This window comes from Pelodiscus sinensis, chromosome 9 (genome assembly GCF_049634645.1).
Source record: "Pelodiscus sinensis isolate JC-2024 chromosome 9, ASM4963464v1, whole genome shotgun sequence".
NCBI classification, from domain to species: Eukaryota; Metazoa; Chordata; order Testudines; family Trionychidae; genus Pelodiscus; species Pelodiscus sinensis.
This window is the reverse complement of record NC_134719.1, coordinates 18,114,994-18,130,607: the sequence shown is the minus strand read 5'-3', so window position 1 is coordinate 18,130,607 and position 15,614 is coordinate 18,114,994. Positions and strand designations below refer to the sequence as shown.

The 15,614-nt window shown below is 42.8% G+C and overlaps 1 protein-coding gene across 5 annotated transcripts in view; it reads right to left on the bottom strand.

The window, feature by feature from the left end:
* Positions 1-5,947: 5,947 nt before the first annotated feature.
* AK4 (adenylate kinase 4) overlaps positions 5,948-15,614 on the bottom strand; it is a 43,994-nt gene continuing 34,327 nt past the window's right edge. For 2 of the 5 annotated variants that reach the window (XM_075936168.1, XM_075936169.1), the window contains exons 4-6: positions 11,626-11,798; positions 10,817-10,935; positions 5,950-7,919 (exon numbers count right to left, since the gene is read on the bottom strand). In XM_075936168.1, coding sequence (XP_075792283.1) covers positions 7,805-7,919; positions 10,817-10,935; positions 11,626-11,798 — 407 coding nt within the window. In that variant the 3' untranslated portion in view covers positions 5,950-7,804. Of the gene's footprint in view, positions 7,920-10,816; positions 10,936-11,625; positions 11,799-15,614 lie in introns of all 5 variants that reach the window. The other 3 variants (XM_025185638.2, XM_075936167.1, XM_075936166.1) reach the window with 3 other exon arrangements.

The following is a 15,614-nucleotide window of genomic DNA, read 5'->3' as shown; positions in this document are numbered from 1 at the left end:
CTTCCTTGGTGCCTGGCGGGGTTCGGAGTGATGTTGGCCTGTCTCCTGGGGGCCCTAGCCAGTCATCCCTTGCCCTCTGGGTTCTTACTGAGCTCTCAAGGCCAGCTCTTATAGTTCTAGCTCTACCCTTCCACTTCCTGTGGGAGGGGCTGTTGGCTCTGGCCCCACCCACCAAGGGGGTCTTATGGAGGGCTTCTCCTTCTGGGTCAGTGGGCAGCCATGATGACTCACTACAAACTTTTAAATCCCAGGAGAAAATTAAAAACCAAAAGTGCCCATGTAGAGAAGTTTGTAGGAAAGAGGACACATATTACAAGATCCTAGAGGCAGGGAGTATCTCCTGCAAACACAGGAGCAAATACACTGCTGGTGCTCACCAAAGAGTGTGATCTTAGTGCCAGTACTTGCCACAATATAAACACCACATAAAACAGGTAAAAGGGGGGGAAATTTTTATTTACATATATTAAACAGCAAAACAGCTATAGGATTCTCCAAGGACGAGACCATCCCAGAAGAAACTCGCTGCTACATTTACAGCCATCAGCAACCATACAAATACCAAATGGCTCCATAGGTGAAAAGACAAACAGAGGGAACCTCCTCCTCCCAGCCCCCACTTTGGTTTATTACAGAACTGCCACCACTTTATTCAAAACAAAACAAAACAGAACAAAAAATAAAGCATGAGATTCACAGTAAAGTACCAAAGTCAGGGAACTGTGTTCTGACAGGATGCAGGAGAAAGGTGAAATAAAACAACTGATTTTCAGTGTGTGGACATGCTAAGAACTGAAAGACTTAGCTTGTATGACCCAAGCACTGTGAGATGGTATGTAACTCAAACTGAAGATGTTCATCTCTCAATGACTGGATCCATTCTTTAACGACAGGGTACAAGCAATAGTTAATTAGTACATACCTTAAAACTAGACCTATTCCCCTCCTTTAAAAAGTGGATCTATTTGGGGCCTAAAACCACAAAAAGCCCTCCCATAGCTGTTCTAAGGTAAATACATGCACATCCATTCCATCCTTTTACCTGTATATTCCAAACACTCCACCCCTTTGCCCACACCAAAGACAGCTAAACAGACAGAGCTGGACTCTGGGATGAGAGGGTTGGTTGAAACACAGATTGCCAGGTTGTATCCAGTTTAAATGAATTTTGGTGTTCCTACCCAAATTCAGGGTTTCCTGGACTCTGCTTTACACTAAAGAATAGATGTGAAAGTCATCTTACAAACTCAAAATGAAAAACCTAGTGCTGAAATGACAGTGCTGCCATGTGTAGTGTATTAATGTTAATATATTGCTGACCTCTACCACAACCACTCCAACCTACAGCATCAACAACAAACTAGGGTTGCCAGATGGTTTCAACAAAAATATCGGACACACTTGACAGTACATCACAATCTAGATTACATCTTATTTAGAAAATACCAGACATTTATATTTCCTCATTTATATTTTCTCAATTTGTTTCCCAAACAGAAAGCTCAAATACTGGACTGTCCATTTCAAAACCAGACACCTGGCAACCCTATAACAAACCCTGAGGAATGCACATACTGTGCGCACCAACTCTTTAAAAAAAACACTACTTCATACTTCTACAGTGCTTTATGTCAATTCATCAATGCCCTGATATGATACATAAATATACTATTATTCCCATGATGGTCAGGTCTCAAATTGATGCAAAGAATTTTACAACTCTTAAAAAAAAGGACAGTAAAAATGTTTGTAAATGTCACAAAGAATAGTGATTGCTATTTTCATAGATAGATTCACAGATTCCAAGGACAGAAGAGACCTGGATCGTGATTATTTAGTCTGACCTCTTGTATAATATAGCCATAGAATTTCATTCAAATAATTCCTAGACTATATCTTGAAGAAAAACATCCAATCTAGATTTTAAAAGTGCCAGTGTTAGTGACAGTATTAGTGAATTTAAAATCGAAGAACATCAATGTTCAATAGTGATAGAAATGTAGCCGTATTAGTCTGGTGTAGCTGAAACAAAAAACAGGACTATGTAGCACTTTAAACCATCTTTGTTAGTCTTTAAAGTGCTACATAGTCCTGATCAATGTTCAGAATTCTTTCATTCAAAACAACCTGGACATGCAACAATCATCCTCTAGATACTGTAACTAAAAACAATTGAAAAAAAAAAGGCAATCAAGAATGGAGTGTGTAGGTACTGCATGGGAACAGGGCATGAACATGCCTTCAACAGGTAATTTTGTAACTTCTTCAGCAGAAAGTTACCCAAACGTAGTCCAGGGCACTCAGAACAGAATTACAAGCCCCACATTCCTAGCTGACAAGCGATCTCAGGCAAGCCACCTACCTCCGCAAAATAGGGGCAGTATGCACTGCTGGAGGACTAATTAATGTTTGTAAAGCACTATATGAAACATTATATACGCGTGTAAAAAAGAAGGCTAAGACTACTAATGGACCAAGAGCGAGGCAGAGTAAAGCAAAAGGTGTTCTATCTACATTTCAAAGGTGCATACATCTATGATATGCTAGAGCCATTCTAAGTGATGCTCTAAGCCATTTGTCTTGCACAATTTCCCTCAGGGGAAAGATGCAGGATGGAGTGCCCAACACAATCTCTGATCTTATGAAATACAAATACCCTGGAAAACAATGGAAGCAGCAGCACTTGCAGGTTAGTAGGTTTTGATAAACTGAAGGAGCATAGTCTCAAGGAAGGCTTGTAAAATCTTTAAAACGTTCAATACAGAGAGTGAACAGAAACAAAAAACAAATAAAATAACTAACACGGAGGAAAGCTCCAAATGACAGTGTTCAAATATATCCCCCTGAACAGCACTGGAGGGCAGGACCGTAAAAGCAGGGAAAGGAGACCCAGGAATTTGAATGCTTTGGAGGAGATTACACAGCATTTCCAACACGCATTTAACACCTATTGGCAAACAGAATATGTTCGCAAATACATCCCTTCCCACGCATCTATTTTTTGACCGGTAGGTGTTTTCTGCCTACTCCACAGTTGCATTAGTTTAGTAACTCTGATAAGTTTAGCCACATATATTTTAGATATTAGAAATGTTTAGTCAGTCGTCACATTGGTCCTCTTCTCCACCCCCTCTGGCAGTCGCTTTTCAAGGGCTCCATCCAAACATCTCAAAGACTTGGCCTTCCCTCCATCACACTTCTCAGTAGCATATGGGAATACACCTGCCTTGACACCTTCTGGTTGTCCTCACCCCACAGAATGGACACTCATGGCAACAAAACATGGCCACGACAGTGTACACCATTCCTAAGATGGCTCAAAATCCAGCAGTGGTCTGTCCTGTGCAATGAGTGGAGCACATCAGCAGTAAAGGTCAGAGATGTGCACACAAGCAAACTTTCACTGTCGTCAATTTCATATTTTAAAATACTTTCAATATCCTTTACCTAACCATTTTGTGAAAGCAGAGGTTTCACAGTAATGAATGAGGATTCAGGAAAATAACCCCTTTCAGTGCTGAAATATATTACTCATTTGAACTATTTATTTTGTGTAGGGTATAGGCCTGCTAGTATGTTTTAACTAGGTGGATGGTAGATGCCTTCCAGTAGTCCTCATCTGCATACAGTTATCACAGATCTCCCACATGCTCTCTGGCTGCTCCCTCTCCTCACACACCATGACAGAACCTTGTGGAATTTGATTCTGCTCCATTTGAGTCAGTGGAAAGGACACCTCAGTGCCCCTCTATATCATTACTTTCAGTGGAAGGCAACTAGGGAGTGAGGGGGAGAATGGATAGGCAGCTAAGTACCATGCCTTGTAGCATGGCACTAGTTATGGATCTGCCAAATTACATCTCGCAACATTGGCCCTGCCTCCAAAACCCTACGGATTGCAGATAACATGGGTTTCCCAAAAAGTGTTGCACGCATCTCTTCATTTCCTCTAGGTTGTTCCCTCCAAGTACCTCAAAACCCTGCCCCATGCATGAATGGAGAGACCAAGTCAGGCCACTGGGGTTTTTCACTCAACCTTCATGCCACAGCAGTGCAAATGCCAGTTCTGCTTTGTCTCACTTAGAAAGGGGCAATAATGGCATTTAGAAAGTTGTCTGGTCCCAGGCCAAAGCCATGTATTCTGGCTAGGAAGGCACTTGCTTCACCACATTTCACAGTGGTTCTATAATAAAAAAGAAGATCCAACATCATAGTTATACTATGGCAAACACAACAGTTACAGTCCTTGGTGAATAGTGATAGAGATGTAGCCGTGTTAGTCTGGGGTAGTTGAAGCAAAATGCAGGACAATGTAGCACTTTAAAGACTAACAAGATGGTTTATTAGATGATGAGCTTTCGTGGGCCAGACCCACTTCCTCAGATCCTTGGTGAGAGACTGTAGTGTGCAGTACTGCTCAGTCTCATCATGGCTATCACCCAAATGGCCACAGGATGCCAGCCTGACAGCCTAGTGATGACAATGGCTGACTGGCTGCAAAAATCTGGGACTGCCAGAGTGTGCCTTCTATTGCCAGGAGCAGGAAGGGGTCACGATTTATGGGGAAGAAAATGGAATGCAGAATAAGGCTGGTGAAAACCTTGTGCACCAGATTTAATGTGAGTGGTATGAAAAGGAAGCTGTAAACATACCTATGACACACTGTTTTCCCATCATAAAAGGATGCCAAGACAAACATTAGCATCCTTCTGACTGGGAAAAGCATTAATGTAGGATTACAATTCTTTCAATGCCAAAATAAACCCATTCTATTCAAACAAATCTCCCCAGGCCTCAGAAAAACAAAGTGAGTTCCATCTAAGAATCCTCCCACTACAGACATCTAGCCACTCTTCAGAAGTGTTCCCTCTCTTCTTTTATTTTCTCCCTATCCTTGTGTGGAATAAATTTTGTCATGTGCACTGAGGAGTGTGCAGATGTGCACCACCAGTACAAACACATGCTGCCAGCAGTGGACACTCTGCTAAGCAGATGGGCAGCACTTGACTCTCTTCTGGGTGACCACCCAGTATACAAGGAATACTGCCCTTAGAAGTGTATTTTCCAGAGTAAAAAGAAGGAACTGTGACATTTCAGAGGCACATGCTTGCCCTGCTTGTTAACTGTTGTAATTAATCAAGTTGTCTACTGTAATATGGAGGTAGCTCTTCTAATTGGTTACTGATAGTAAAATGGACTGTAGCAAGGTATGTGACTGAAGCAGTTTGGTGAAGAGTTCTCAAAAGGCTAATCTGTAAAATTCAGCTTATTTCTCAAAAATACACATCTTGATTTTTCGTAAATAGCTTATAAAATAAGGCAACTTGAGGAGATATGGCCTTCTGAGGTCAATTACACCCCCTGGTTATTTAGGTAGTGTAAGTACAGGCAGTCCCCGGGTTACGTACAAGACAGGGACTGTAGGTTTGTTCTTAAGTTGAATCTGTATGTAAGTTGGAACTGGAGTCCAGATTCAGCCGCTGCTGAAACTGACCGCCAGTTCTGACTTACATACAGATTCAACTTAAGAACCCCAAGCGTCCCCAAGTCAGCTGCTGCTGAAACTGATCAGCGGCTGATTCCAGGAAGCCCGGGGCAGAGCAACTCTGCCTCGGGATTCCTGTAGTCAGCGCTGGTCAGTTTCAGCAGCGGATGACTTGGGGACACCTGGGGCAGAGCAGCTGGGGTGCTGCTGGGTTGGTCCAGTAGTGCCCAGAGTGGCGCTGCGGGACCAACCGGCAGCGCCCCAGCTGCTCTGCCCCAGGGTCCACAACAAAAGCCTGGTCTGCTGGGGGGGGGGGGCACACTAGCTGCGCCCGCCCCAGCAGACCAGGGACACGGGGAGCAAAGCCGTAGCGGCAGCAGGGTGCCGCGCCTCTGAGGCTTTGCTCTGGCAAAGCCTCAGAGGCGCGGGACCCCGCCACCGCTGCGGCTTTGCTCCTGGTGTCCCTGGTCTGCTGGGGACAGTCCTCGCTGCCTGCGAGCTCCGGGGCGAGAAAGCCCCGTTCGTAAGTGCAGATCCGACATAAGTCGGATCCGCGTAAGTCGGGGACTGCCTGTATAAAAGATCAAGTCAAACAAATCTACAGTAATTCCAGTTTAGAAAAACCACCACTGTACCTACCTTTGTGACTCAACACATGAAAACAGGAACAAAGAAAACTGAGGAAAAGAGCTCATACATCCTGAAGGTGTTTCTTCACAATGATTCATTTACATGTAATGTTGTCAATCTAGGTACTTACATTTCCCCCCGCAAGTTTTAAAAAAAAGAATCACTAGTAGTTCAAAGTGTTCAGGCCACTGCAGTTGTAACTGGAAATTAATGTTAACAGAGGACAAAAACAAAACAAAAAACACAAGCACCACAGTAAAGCTTTCCCATTTCATAAACTGTAACCAGAAACTAAAAATCTGAACAAAGAAAAAAAGCCTATATAAACTTTGAGACACCTCTAGAAAAATGCAGTATTTTTATTCAGTGCTTGGAAAGGTTTCTGGCAAGAAATTGGGCAGTGTTTTTAGATTAGCTGCATGCTTATCTATACATAGCCTCACACATAAGACTAGACTGAGTATAAAGTAACAGAGATAAGGTGGCGGATGAGACAATATCTTTTACTGGACCAACTTTCAATAAAAGATATAGCCTCACCCCCTTGTTTCTCTAATCACCTGAGACCAACTCAGCTACAACAACACTGCATATATAAAGTAACAGAGTCAGTTTTGCCTATCAAGGAACGTACAAGAAATAAACAAAGAGTTTGCTTTTGATTCACAAAGGAAGTGCTTAAATACAACCAACTGGTTGTATAATGCTCACAGATTTCAAGGAGAGTTGTGTCTGAATAAGACCTGAAGGACCAAACCCTAACATGTTCCATCATATGTGAAAAAAGTTATCTCCTGCCAAGGGTATTTCCCCTAGAATGGCCTTTTACACTGAGAGAAGAAAGTACCTCAGTTATAATGACAGCAAAAGATATACAATGAACTCATTTTTTTTTCAGAGAAAATTACCAAAGAGAGACATTAGAATAAATCTTTGGGACAAACTAATATACTATGCCTATATCTTGTAGTATTAAAGCTATAAACAACCGAATCACAAATAGTGCAACTCATTTCTCATAGACAAACCAAAGCCTACTCCATTACCTGGTTGGCATATATCATAACACTTGGTGAAAACTAGATAATATAGCAGCATTTTTTTGGAGGATAGCACAAGTATATATTTAACCCCGAGGATTTCTTTTTCTTCTATGTTTATTAATACTGGAAATGTTGTATTCACATTTGAACTTGGCAGTGTAAATATTTTCCACATTACTCACTGATTCCCTATGGGGTTAAAGTCCACACTTAGGGTTTTTATTTCTCAGAGAAAATTTAAAAAGTTGCCATGTTGAGTTATCTCTAGGAAAAGGGTGATGTGGAGCAAGGAACAGCAGCACCTTGCACATGGTACATGGATTTGGGGCGAGGTGGGAAGGGACCATGGAAGATTAGAAAGACCTGATATCTAGGTCTGCTGGGGTACCCAGACCATATTAGCAATACTTTACACCATGAAAACTAAAATTTCTTATTCCAGCAGACTTCACCTTTTATAGAAAGAGTTATTTCCCTCTTTCCCCCAACAGTGGCTGTAATTGCATTTCTAAAACTGTGAACTCCAGTAAATGCAAGGAAGTTGTTCTAGATATTGTACTATCCTCTAATTGGACATAGCACCAAAATGGCACAGAGAAACCAAATAAACCACCATATTAAATTCTCGGTCTATTGCATGAGACGGTTAATTTGCTTCTTTGGAATGGACAGGCCGGATCTTGCTGGAAACCAAAGAGTAAACATAAGGCCAGATTTTGTTGGTCTCTGTCCCAGAAAATGAGTGTAGGACACCTCTGTTCCTGAAAAATATAATTAAGATTAGAAATCAGTATAAACTGATTGAAAATTCTGAAAGACATTCCAGCTGAGAGGTGTAATTTGCAGCTTAGGTAGATGCATGTGTGCTACAAATAGCAGGGTAGCTACCCAACTATGTATCTAGTATCTTGGACAGAGTTGTATTGCATTTTATATATAAGAGATTTATCTAGTCATGCCCTCTGCAATGCAGGTTTGCTCATTACAGTATATTCCTCATCACATTAGAATGGATGCCTCATCAGCAGAAAAACTGCAAGGAAAAAGCCTTAGACTCAGACTTACCAAAGTATGCACTTACCTTTAAAATGTTTTACAAGCTTCAGTAAGGACTACTCACATGCTTAAGGTCTTGGGTGACTTAGGATCTTGTATTTCATGTCCCTTTCATTCCATATGACTGTTTCAACTTTTAAAATGCTACCAAGTGCTGCACTGTTTTCAAATGCTCAGCCTCAGAATTACTAAAGCATTAGCACAGAACTAAAAGTAAGGCATAGGAAGTACACCACATGCCCCAGAATAATCACAGCATAGGCAAGAACATTACCACATTCTCTTAAAAGCCAGGCCTATAAATATTTAAGCATGTGAATATTCTTACTCATGTGAGAAGCTCTATTACATCAGGCGCCAAATTGTTCTTTTGGTATAGAACAATAAACACAAAAATATTACAGAGAGGGAAATTGTAGTTAATGAGCCTCATTCAAAATTTTAGTGGGGCAAGCTCTTCCAAACTGCTTGAGACTGGTTCATGAGATAAAATTACAGATGAGGCAACTAATGTGCTGAGAACCCAGCCTAGCACGCTCACACCATACCCATTGGTTGTCTCTTTTCTTCTTATACTTAGATTATAAGGTCATTGGGACAGGGGCCATCTTTGTTCCATGTTTGTACAGCACCTAGCACAAGGGGTCTCTGGCCCAGGATAAGGGCTCTATGGCACTACAACCATACAAATAAATCCTGAGTCTGTGTTAGCTTTTAAAGAAAGCTCTTGTGATCTTTGTGCCTGGAACATGCTGTCATTCGCAGTAAGGAACTAACCTCCATTTAACTGGAGTTTTAAAAACTGATTGATGTTATATTTTTATGTACAGTTTTGGTTTTGTTGTGCCCTAAGCTTTTCTCTTTTTTATTGTCCAACGCTTTGTGAGGCCCTACATAAACTTAAAAAGATCAGAAATGTTAATTTTAAGATCTTCCAGCTTCAAATACACAGCATCCTTAAGAGAGAGGTAGAGATCTTCCCATTTTATAGTTACGGCTGTAGTTCTGTGCTCCAGTCACTAGATCACGATTCCTCTTGTATACATTGCTTACAGACACACAGCTATTTTAATCATGCAATTCTACCAGCACACACTGGAGCTGACAGATGAGCTGATCAAAAAGGAGAAAAAAAAGGAAAGACAGAAAGCTCCTTTTAAAAAAAAAAATCACCACTAGATTACAGGATGAACCTCTCTAGTGCAGCACTCTCAGGACCTGACCAGTGCCAAATCAGAGAATTTGCCAGACCAGAGGAGGTCAATATTGTCTAGCAGCATTACCAACACTTCCACTGCTTTCTGGGCTCCTAAAAGACAGTTAGGAGTAAATTAAAGCTAAATAACAGCTCAGAACAGAACATGAGAGCCAGAACTGGTAGCTATAAACAAACTTTATGATACCGAGGGAAACTTGGCCACACCCATGATAAGTGGACATCTGGCTAATTAAAATCATGCTGGACCACAGAAGTTGCTGGACCTGAGAGTATCCAACTAGAGAGGTTCAACCTGTATGTACAATTCTACTCTTTTAGGATATGTCTACACTGCACGGCTATTTCAGGATACCGGAGATATCCCAAAATAGCTACCCTGCGTCAACACAAGCCGCCTGTTATTTTGAAATATTTTTCGAAGTAATGGGCGCACTGTTTCGCCATTCTGGTATACCTCCTTGCATGAGGGTAAGGAATGGCTCAAAATAGTACATTATTTTGAAATTTGGTGCTGTGCAGACATGCCAAATTTCAAAATAAGCTTTTTCTATATAGTTTTGAAATAAGATACGCAAGTTGCAAAGTGCCAATGGCATATCATATTTCGAGTTTAGGGTGCTGTGTAGACACACCCTTAGAGACACATAATTTACACTCTTTATCACGTAGACCACCCAAAATGGCACCCAAAATGTGCTAGCCACTTTTTAAACACAGTACTATGTACACTGAAAAAACAGCAGATTAGACATCATAGAAATATATGGATCTCCCCCAAATTACATTTAACAGCAAAATTAGCGTCATCTCTTGAGCTGAAGCCAAAGCAGGCTCTGCTTTTGGCTTATAAAAGGGAGGGACGACGACACAGCAAAGAATCTAGTGAACCAGCTATAGTAGAGGAAAAAGAAAGGCAAAGGAATCACCATCTCACTGCCTGAGTTTCAGGCTACTGTAGGGCTCGAAACAGGTTCTGGCATAAGGTATAGCCTCCGTGGGGTGTATTCTAATTTACAGCAGCTTCACCAGGGCTGCTTTGCAGCCCAGAATACCCATAGCACTAAGCAAAGCAGGGACATTGTTTCTGCTTTTGGCCTCTCCGTTTCTACTATCCCTACACTGCTCCTGGCCTGGGAGCTTTCTGTGGTCTACTGCAGCCCCCTTATTCCTCCCACATGCCACTCGAGTAGGGAATAAATCCATCCCTGAAAAGTATGGTTGCTGATTATGGCCAGGCAAAAATTTTAATACATAAGCCACTTTACTTGTGAGAGGCCACCCAAAGATATCCCTGAGTGAGCCAAGAACAGGTTTGTGGAGATGAAAATTTAGCACTTATTTTTACAGGCATGGTCTGTATTACTTGTGTGTGTCCAAACTCACTTATATAATTCTATTACTGGTTTTGCAGCATCTTTGTATTTTCTTAGCCTTGCAGCAACAGCATCAGGTTTATCATCTTCCTGTTGGATTAATGGTTCACCTGTGATGTCATCAACCCCCTGCGTACAAGACAAACAAACCATCATGAACACTGTGACCAGATACAACCCGTGCCACACAAGGAGCCATGGGGTTTTAATGAGTGTAATTGGGGGTAGAAGTTGGCCAATTCTAAAGAACTTGCATTCATGTAAGATGATATCACTGATAGACACTTTACTTACTGCACTATATATATGTATTAGATAAAAATCGGAGACAGAGATAATTAACAATGATCCACGACACTAGGACCAGTCATTGTAAAACACCTTGTATTCTGCTGTGGTCACAATTGCATTTGTGTGCACTTTGCCATAGATCCCAGAATAATCATTTGTGCCACCACTACACAATAATACACTATGGTATTCGGGAGCACAGTAATTACAGTAAATTTTTTTTGCACAGTGCTTAACATAAATCCATTTTCCTAAATAAATCTTGTCTCACTGTTTCCAGCCTTGCACACAATCTTTCAGCTGTCTTCTTAGCTTGAGCATGAAAAACTTAACTAGAACCTATTTAGCAAGAAGAATTCAACTCCCATGCATTCATACTTATATATGAATACATATAATAGGATTTCTCTTCCTAATATTTTTAAAAAGACTACTCAGCTGTTCTTGAGTGGGACATCTTCACTGATTTAGAAGGAGATTTAAATTTTCTCCAGCTAAATTAGCCTTTAATATGGTAAATTCTCTTACATGTACATGAGGTGGGTTGAACTCCATATTATAGACTCTTCCACTAGAGGGGTGAATCCAGCGAGCACTCAGACGGTCTTTTAGTGTCTCAAATGGGATGTTTAAACTGATCACTAGATCCAGTTCACAGATTCTGTCAAGTGCTTCAGCTTGGACTAGTGTCCTGGGAAAACCTGAATGGGTGGTGGAGGCAAAAAAAAGAGAAAAACATACATAAACTAACAAAGCAATTAGTATTTATTGGATAGTTTCACAATATCAATTCTGGTGAAAAACCACCATTCCTGTTACAGCAAATGCAATAAGCATCAGAGGTTTTGAATACACATACATTTAAAATAAACAAATAAGAATTCACACTCTCTGCCTTAGACAGGCCACTTTGCTGCATGCATCGTGTCTGCTCATTGTTGAATACAAGTCGATACAACGTCTGTTTCCTTTAACGTTTCCTATGACGACCCTATGAAGTTCTTAACTGTTGATTTGACTGACCTCCCTGACTGACCCACCAATATTAACGCTGAAATTCTCAGTGCTATGTCTGTGACTTCTCAGCCAAGTCACCAAATTTCTGTGTCTCCCCAATTCCCTTCTATAAAACGGGGATAAAATTTCCTTATGTCAGAAGGGTGTTGCCAGGGTAAACCCACTGGATATTTGTGAAGCAAAAGGATGCTGTGTAAGTACCGAGACAGGACAATGCCAAATATACCAGAGGCTGCAAGGTCTCTAGAGGGCAGAGGGGATCCAAGTATTGCATCTCGTGTTCTACAAGCTACATGAAGTCAGAGGAAGGGCTGGAGGGATTCTTGGATCTTGCCCAAAGGACATCAGGAAGGGGGGTCAGGAAGTAGAAGAATGTGAGGGAGGAATGAGGCACAAGCCCCCAGTGGGGCAGACCAGGGAGGCTCTTAGTGCTCCTCAGGGTGGAAGCTCTCCCGCAGGGCCTCCTGGATACTGACAGCCCCCCCATGGACCTCCCGGATGGCAGCCTGCAGAAAGTGCAGCCAGGCTCACGGCAATGTGTCCACGAGAAGCACCAGAGTGCCCAGGGGCAGCTCTGACTCCATGTTGCAGAGTGCTGTGGTGTCCCAAGTGAGGGCAATCAGAGCACGCAGAGACAAAATGCTTTGCTGTCCCTCATCGAGGTAGGCAAGCAAGCAGGGAAACCTGAGAACTGGCAGTCCGGGGGGGGGGGGGTGTCCCTTTAAGCACAGACCTCAGATAGCCTCAGGTTTAAGTCCTGACCTGGTGCCCTGCCGGAACTGGTTCTGGCCAGCCTTAAATGTGATTCAGAGTCCACTCAGTGCATTGTGTGTGTAGATGCGGTATTTCGAAATAACTGTAGTGTAGACATACCCTAAATGACTGTTCACACTGGTAAACTGTGTATGATGCCCCTTAGCACCAGGATTTGTGTCTTCACCATAAAGTAAGTGCATTGATGTCCATATGAAACAATAAAAACCAGTGCAATAACCTTAAAGGATGGTATTTTAAGAGAGGAGTAGAAATGTGCTCAAAACAATTGAGGTGGTCTCTTGAGAGGAGATGGCTGTATAGATATAATCACATTTCCCTTATCAGATGTCATGAGTGGGATGTCACCTGTGCCCTTTAAATGTTAGTTTGTACCTAGTAAGTACACTGCAAGCGCCATATACAGCCAGATGTTTGCAGGCCATTGGCTACTTCCATTCCTTTCAAATCTTGTCCTGCCTCATGGATAAACCAGACAGAAGCAGCACAGTCATAATTTTAAACTGACAGAGCCTGAGAGGAAAAATACTTAAACGTTCCAAGGAATGGACATGTTCAAAGGAAACCTTTCAGACTGGAGTGCCTGCCTGCTCACCACCATGGGAGTTTTCTTCACACAAAATGCCCTGGCTTCAATCGTACTTGGGCCCCAGCAACAACTTCATGTAACCACATCCACTGGGATTCCTAATTCCAGAAGAGATGGTGCTTTCTGCTAGCACAATTCTCGTTCTCGTGTGCACCTTCACCTTGCACTACTCACCCTGTATTCTGAGTGACTAACACCTTATTAACTGAGAGTGCTGCCGTCATTGAAAACCTTTTCTAGTCATATAGCCTAGCGACCTCAAAAACAAATCACACAACTCAACGTCCATGTTTCATCCCCTCCCCCAGACAGGGTTCCCTGTGCAAAACTCATTCTCAGGACTGGCCATACTGTGCTAAATCGTGTGTATCAAGAGAGAAATTCTACAGACAGCAATTATCTGTTTAGCCTTGTGATCAGGTCTGGTGACATACGTAGTAAGATGAACCTTCATTTTACTACAACACACTTTGCAGATCCCTGGATGACATTTGGGGCGGGGTCAGCTCTGAGTCCCCCAGAAGGGGCGAGGCCTTAGATGAAAGGCATGAGGCTAAAGGGCCGCTAAGCCCTCAGTGCTGTCTGGACTGCACTGCAGCTTCCCCAGCCAGCATGCAATGACACCCTAACTGTGCTCTGCAGAGCTCTGGCAGAAATGTAAAGGGCCCAGTGCTCTGGCTATTGCTGTTGCCAAAGACTGCTCCCTTTCCCCTTGTGGGAGGCCCTTCATGTGATGCTGTGATTAGAGATGGGATTGCATGATTAAAACCCAGCAGACAGTTTCCAAGTTTTAGGAGCAGTCAGAGCTAAGGTTTTGAGTCAGACCACTCCTGGCAGAAGGTAGAATCAAGGGATGAGCAAGCTGCAGTTGAGAACTGGTTTTGTTAAATTCCAGCTTGATGGTAGGGGTGAAGGAATGCGGCATATCAACACATTCTGAGACACGTGCTCATATATTTTGCCATACTCCACATTTTATAGAACTGAAAGCCACAGAGAACGAAACGTTTTTCTAGTCCCTAGTGAGTGCTTGTTTGAAACATTAGATAAATAAAGAACAGAACCAAACATTTTCTGTTCCCTATACTGCAATGATTTCATTCAGTGGTTAAGAATATAGCGCAGAAGCATCCTTCCATAAGAAGTGACCCTGTCAAAGAAAGATAAAAAAATCAGGAAGCACATGTAAACATGCAAGGCAAGGGGAGGGTTGGGGTGGACAGTAGGGTTATGAGACCCAGTAGTAAGTGAATTTTACAAAAAGCAGTTCACTTGATAGCATGTCTAATATATTGGTAGCAAGTATAGATACAGAGTTTAATACACTGCCAGTTCACTCCTCCTCAAAGTAGACTGAACTTCTGAAATTCCATCCTGTGATGAGTACTGGAAACTGACCAGAGCCAGCACTCTGATCACTTGGACATCAATCAGCCTGTTTGGAGATGTGCAAGTTAACAGGATGATAAGGTTGGATGAGCCAATTAGTCCATCAGGCAAGGTGTATAAAGAGAAGACAGGAAGGGGGGGGGAGACAAAGGAGGCACAGAGGTAAGAATCAGGGCTAGATGAGCCCAGAATCTCAATTATGGAAGACTCCTGTTCTTCTCTGGTTCTGTGGGAAGGGCTAACGGGAGTGAAGCACTGTAAATACATCTGACTCTCTTTAATCCGCTAACCCAGGGAAACGAGGCGTGCAGGATTAAAGATTTTGCCAGGCAGGCTGGGCATGAGGGGGTGGGGTCCTGGGGAGCAAGTGTGGGTCCATGTTCCCCACAGCTCCCATGCACTGCCCCTATGGGAGCCATGGGGAAAAGCCTCAGGGGAAGCGACTCTGAGCACTGCTACTTCCCCAGCTGGGGGGGAGGGAACAGAACAGCAGCACGTAGAGCTAATAGCTCAGTGGGTTGAGCATTGGCCTGCTAAACCCAGGCTTGTAAATTCAATCCTTGAGGGGGCCATTTAGGGATCTGGGGCAAATCTGTCAGGGATGGTGCTTGGCCCTGCCGTGAGGGCAGGGGACTGGACTCGATGACCTCTCAAGGTCCCTTCCAGCTCTATGAGAGATGTATATCCACTTCTTCCTCCTGTGTACCATGGCTGTTCCTGGATTAGGAACACCCGGCGTATGGAGGCT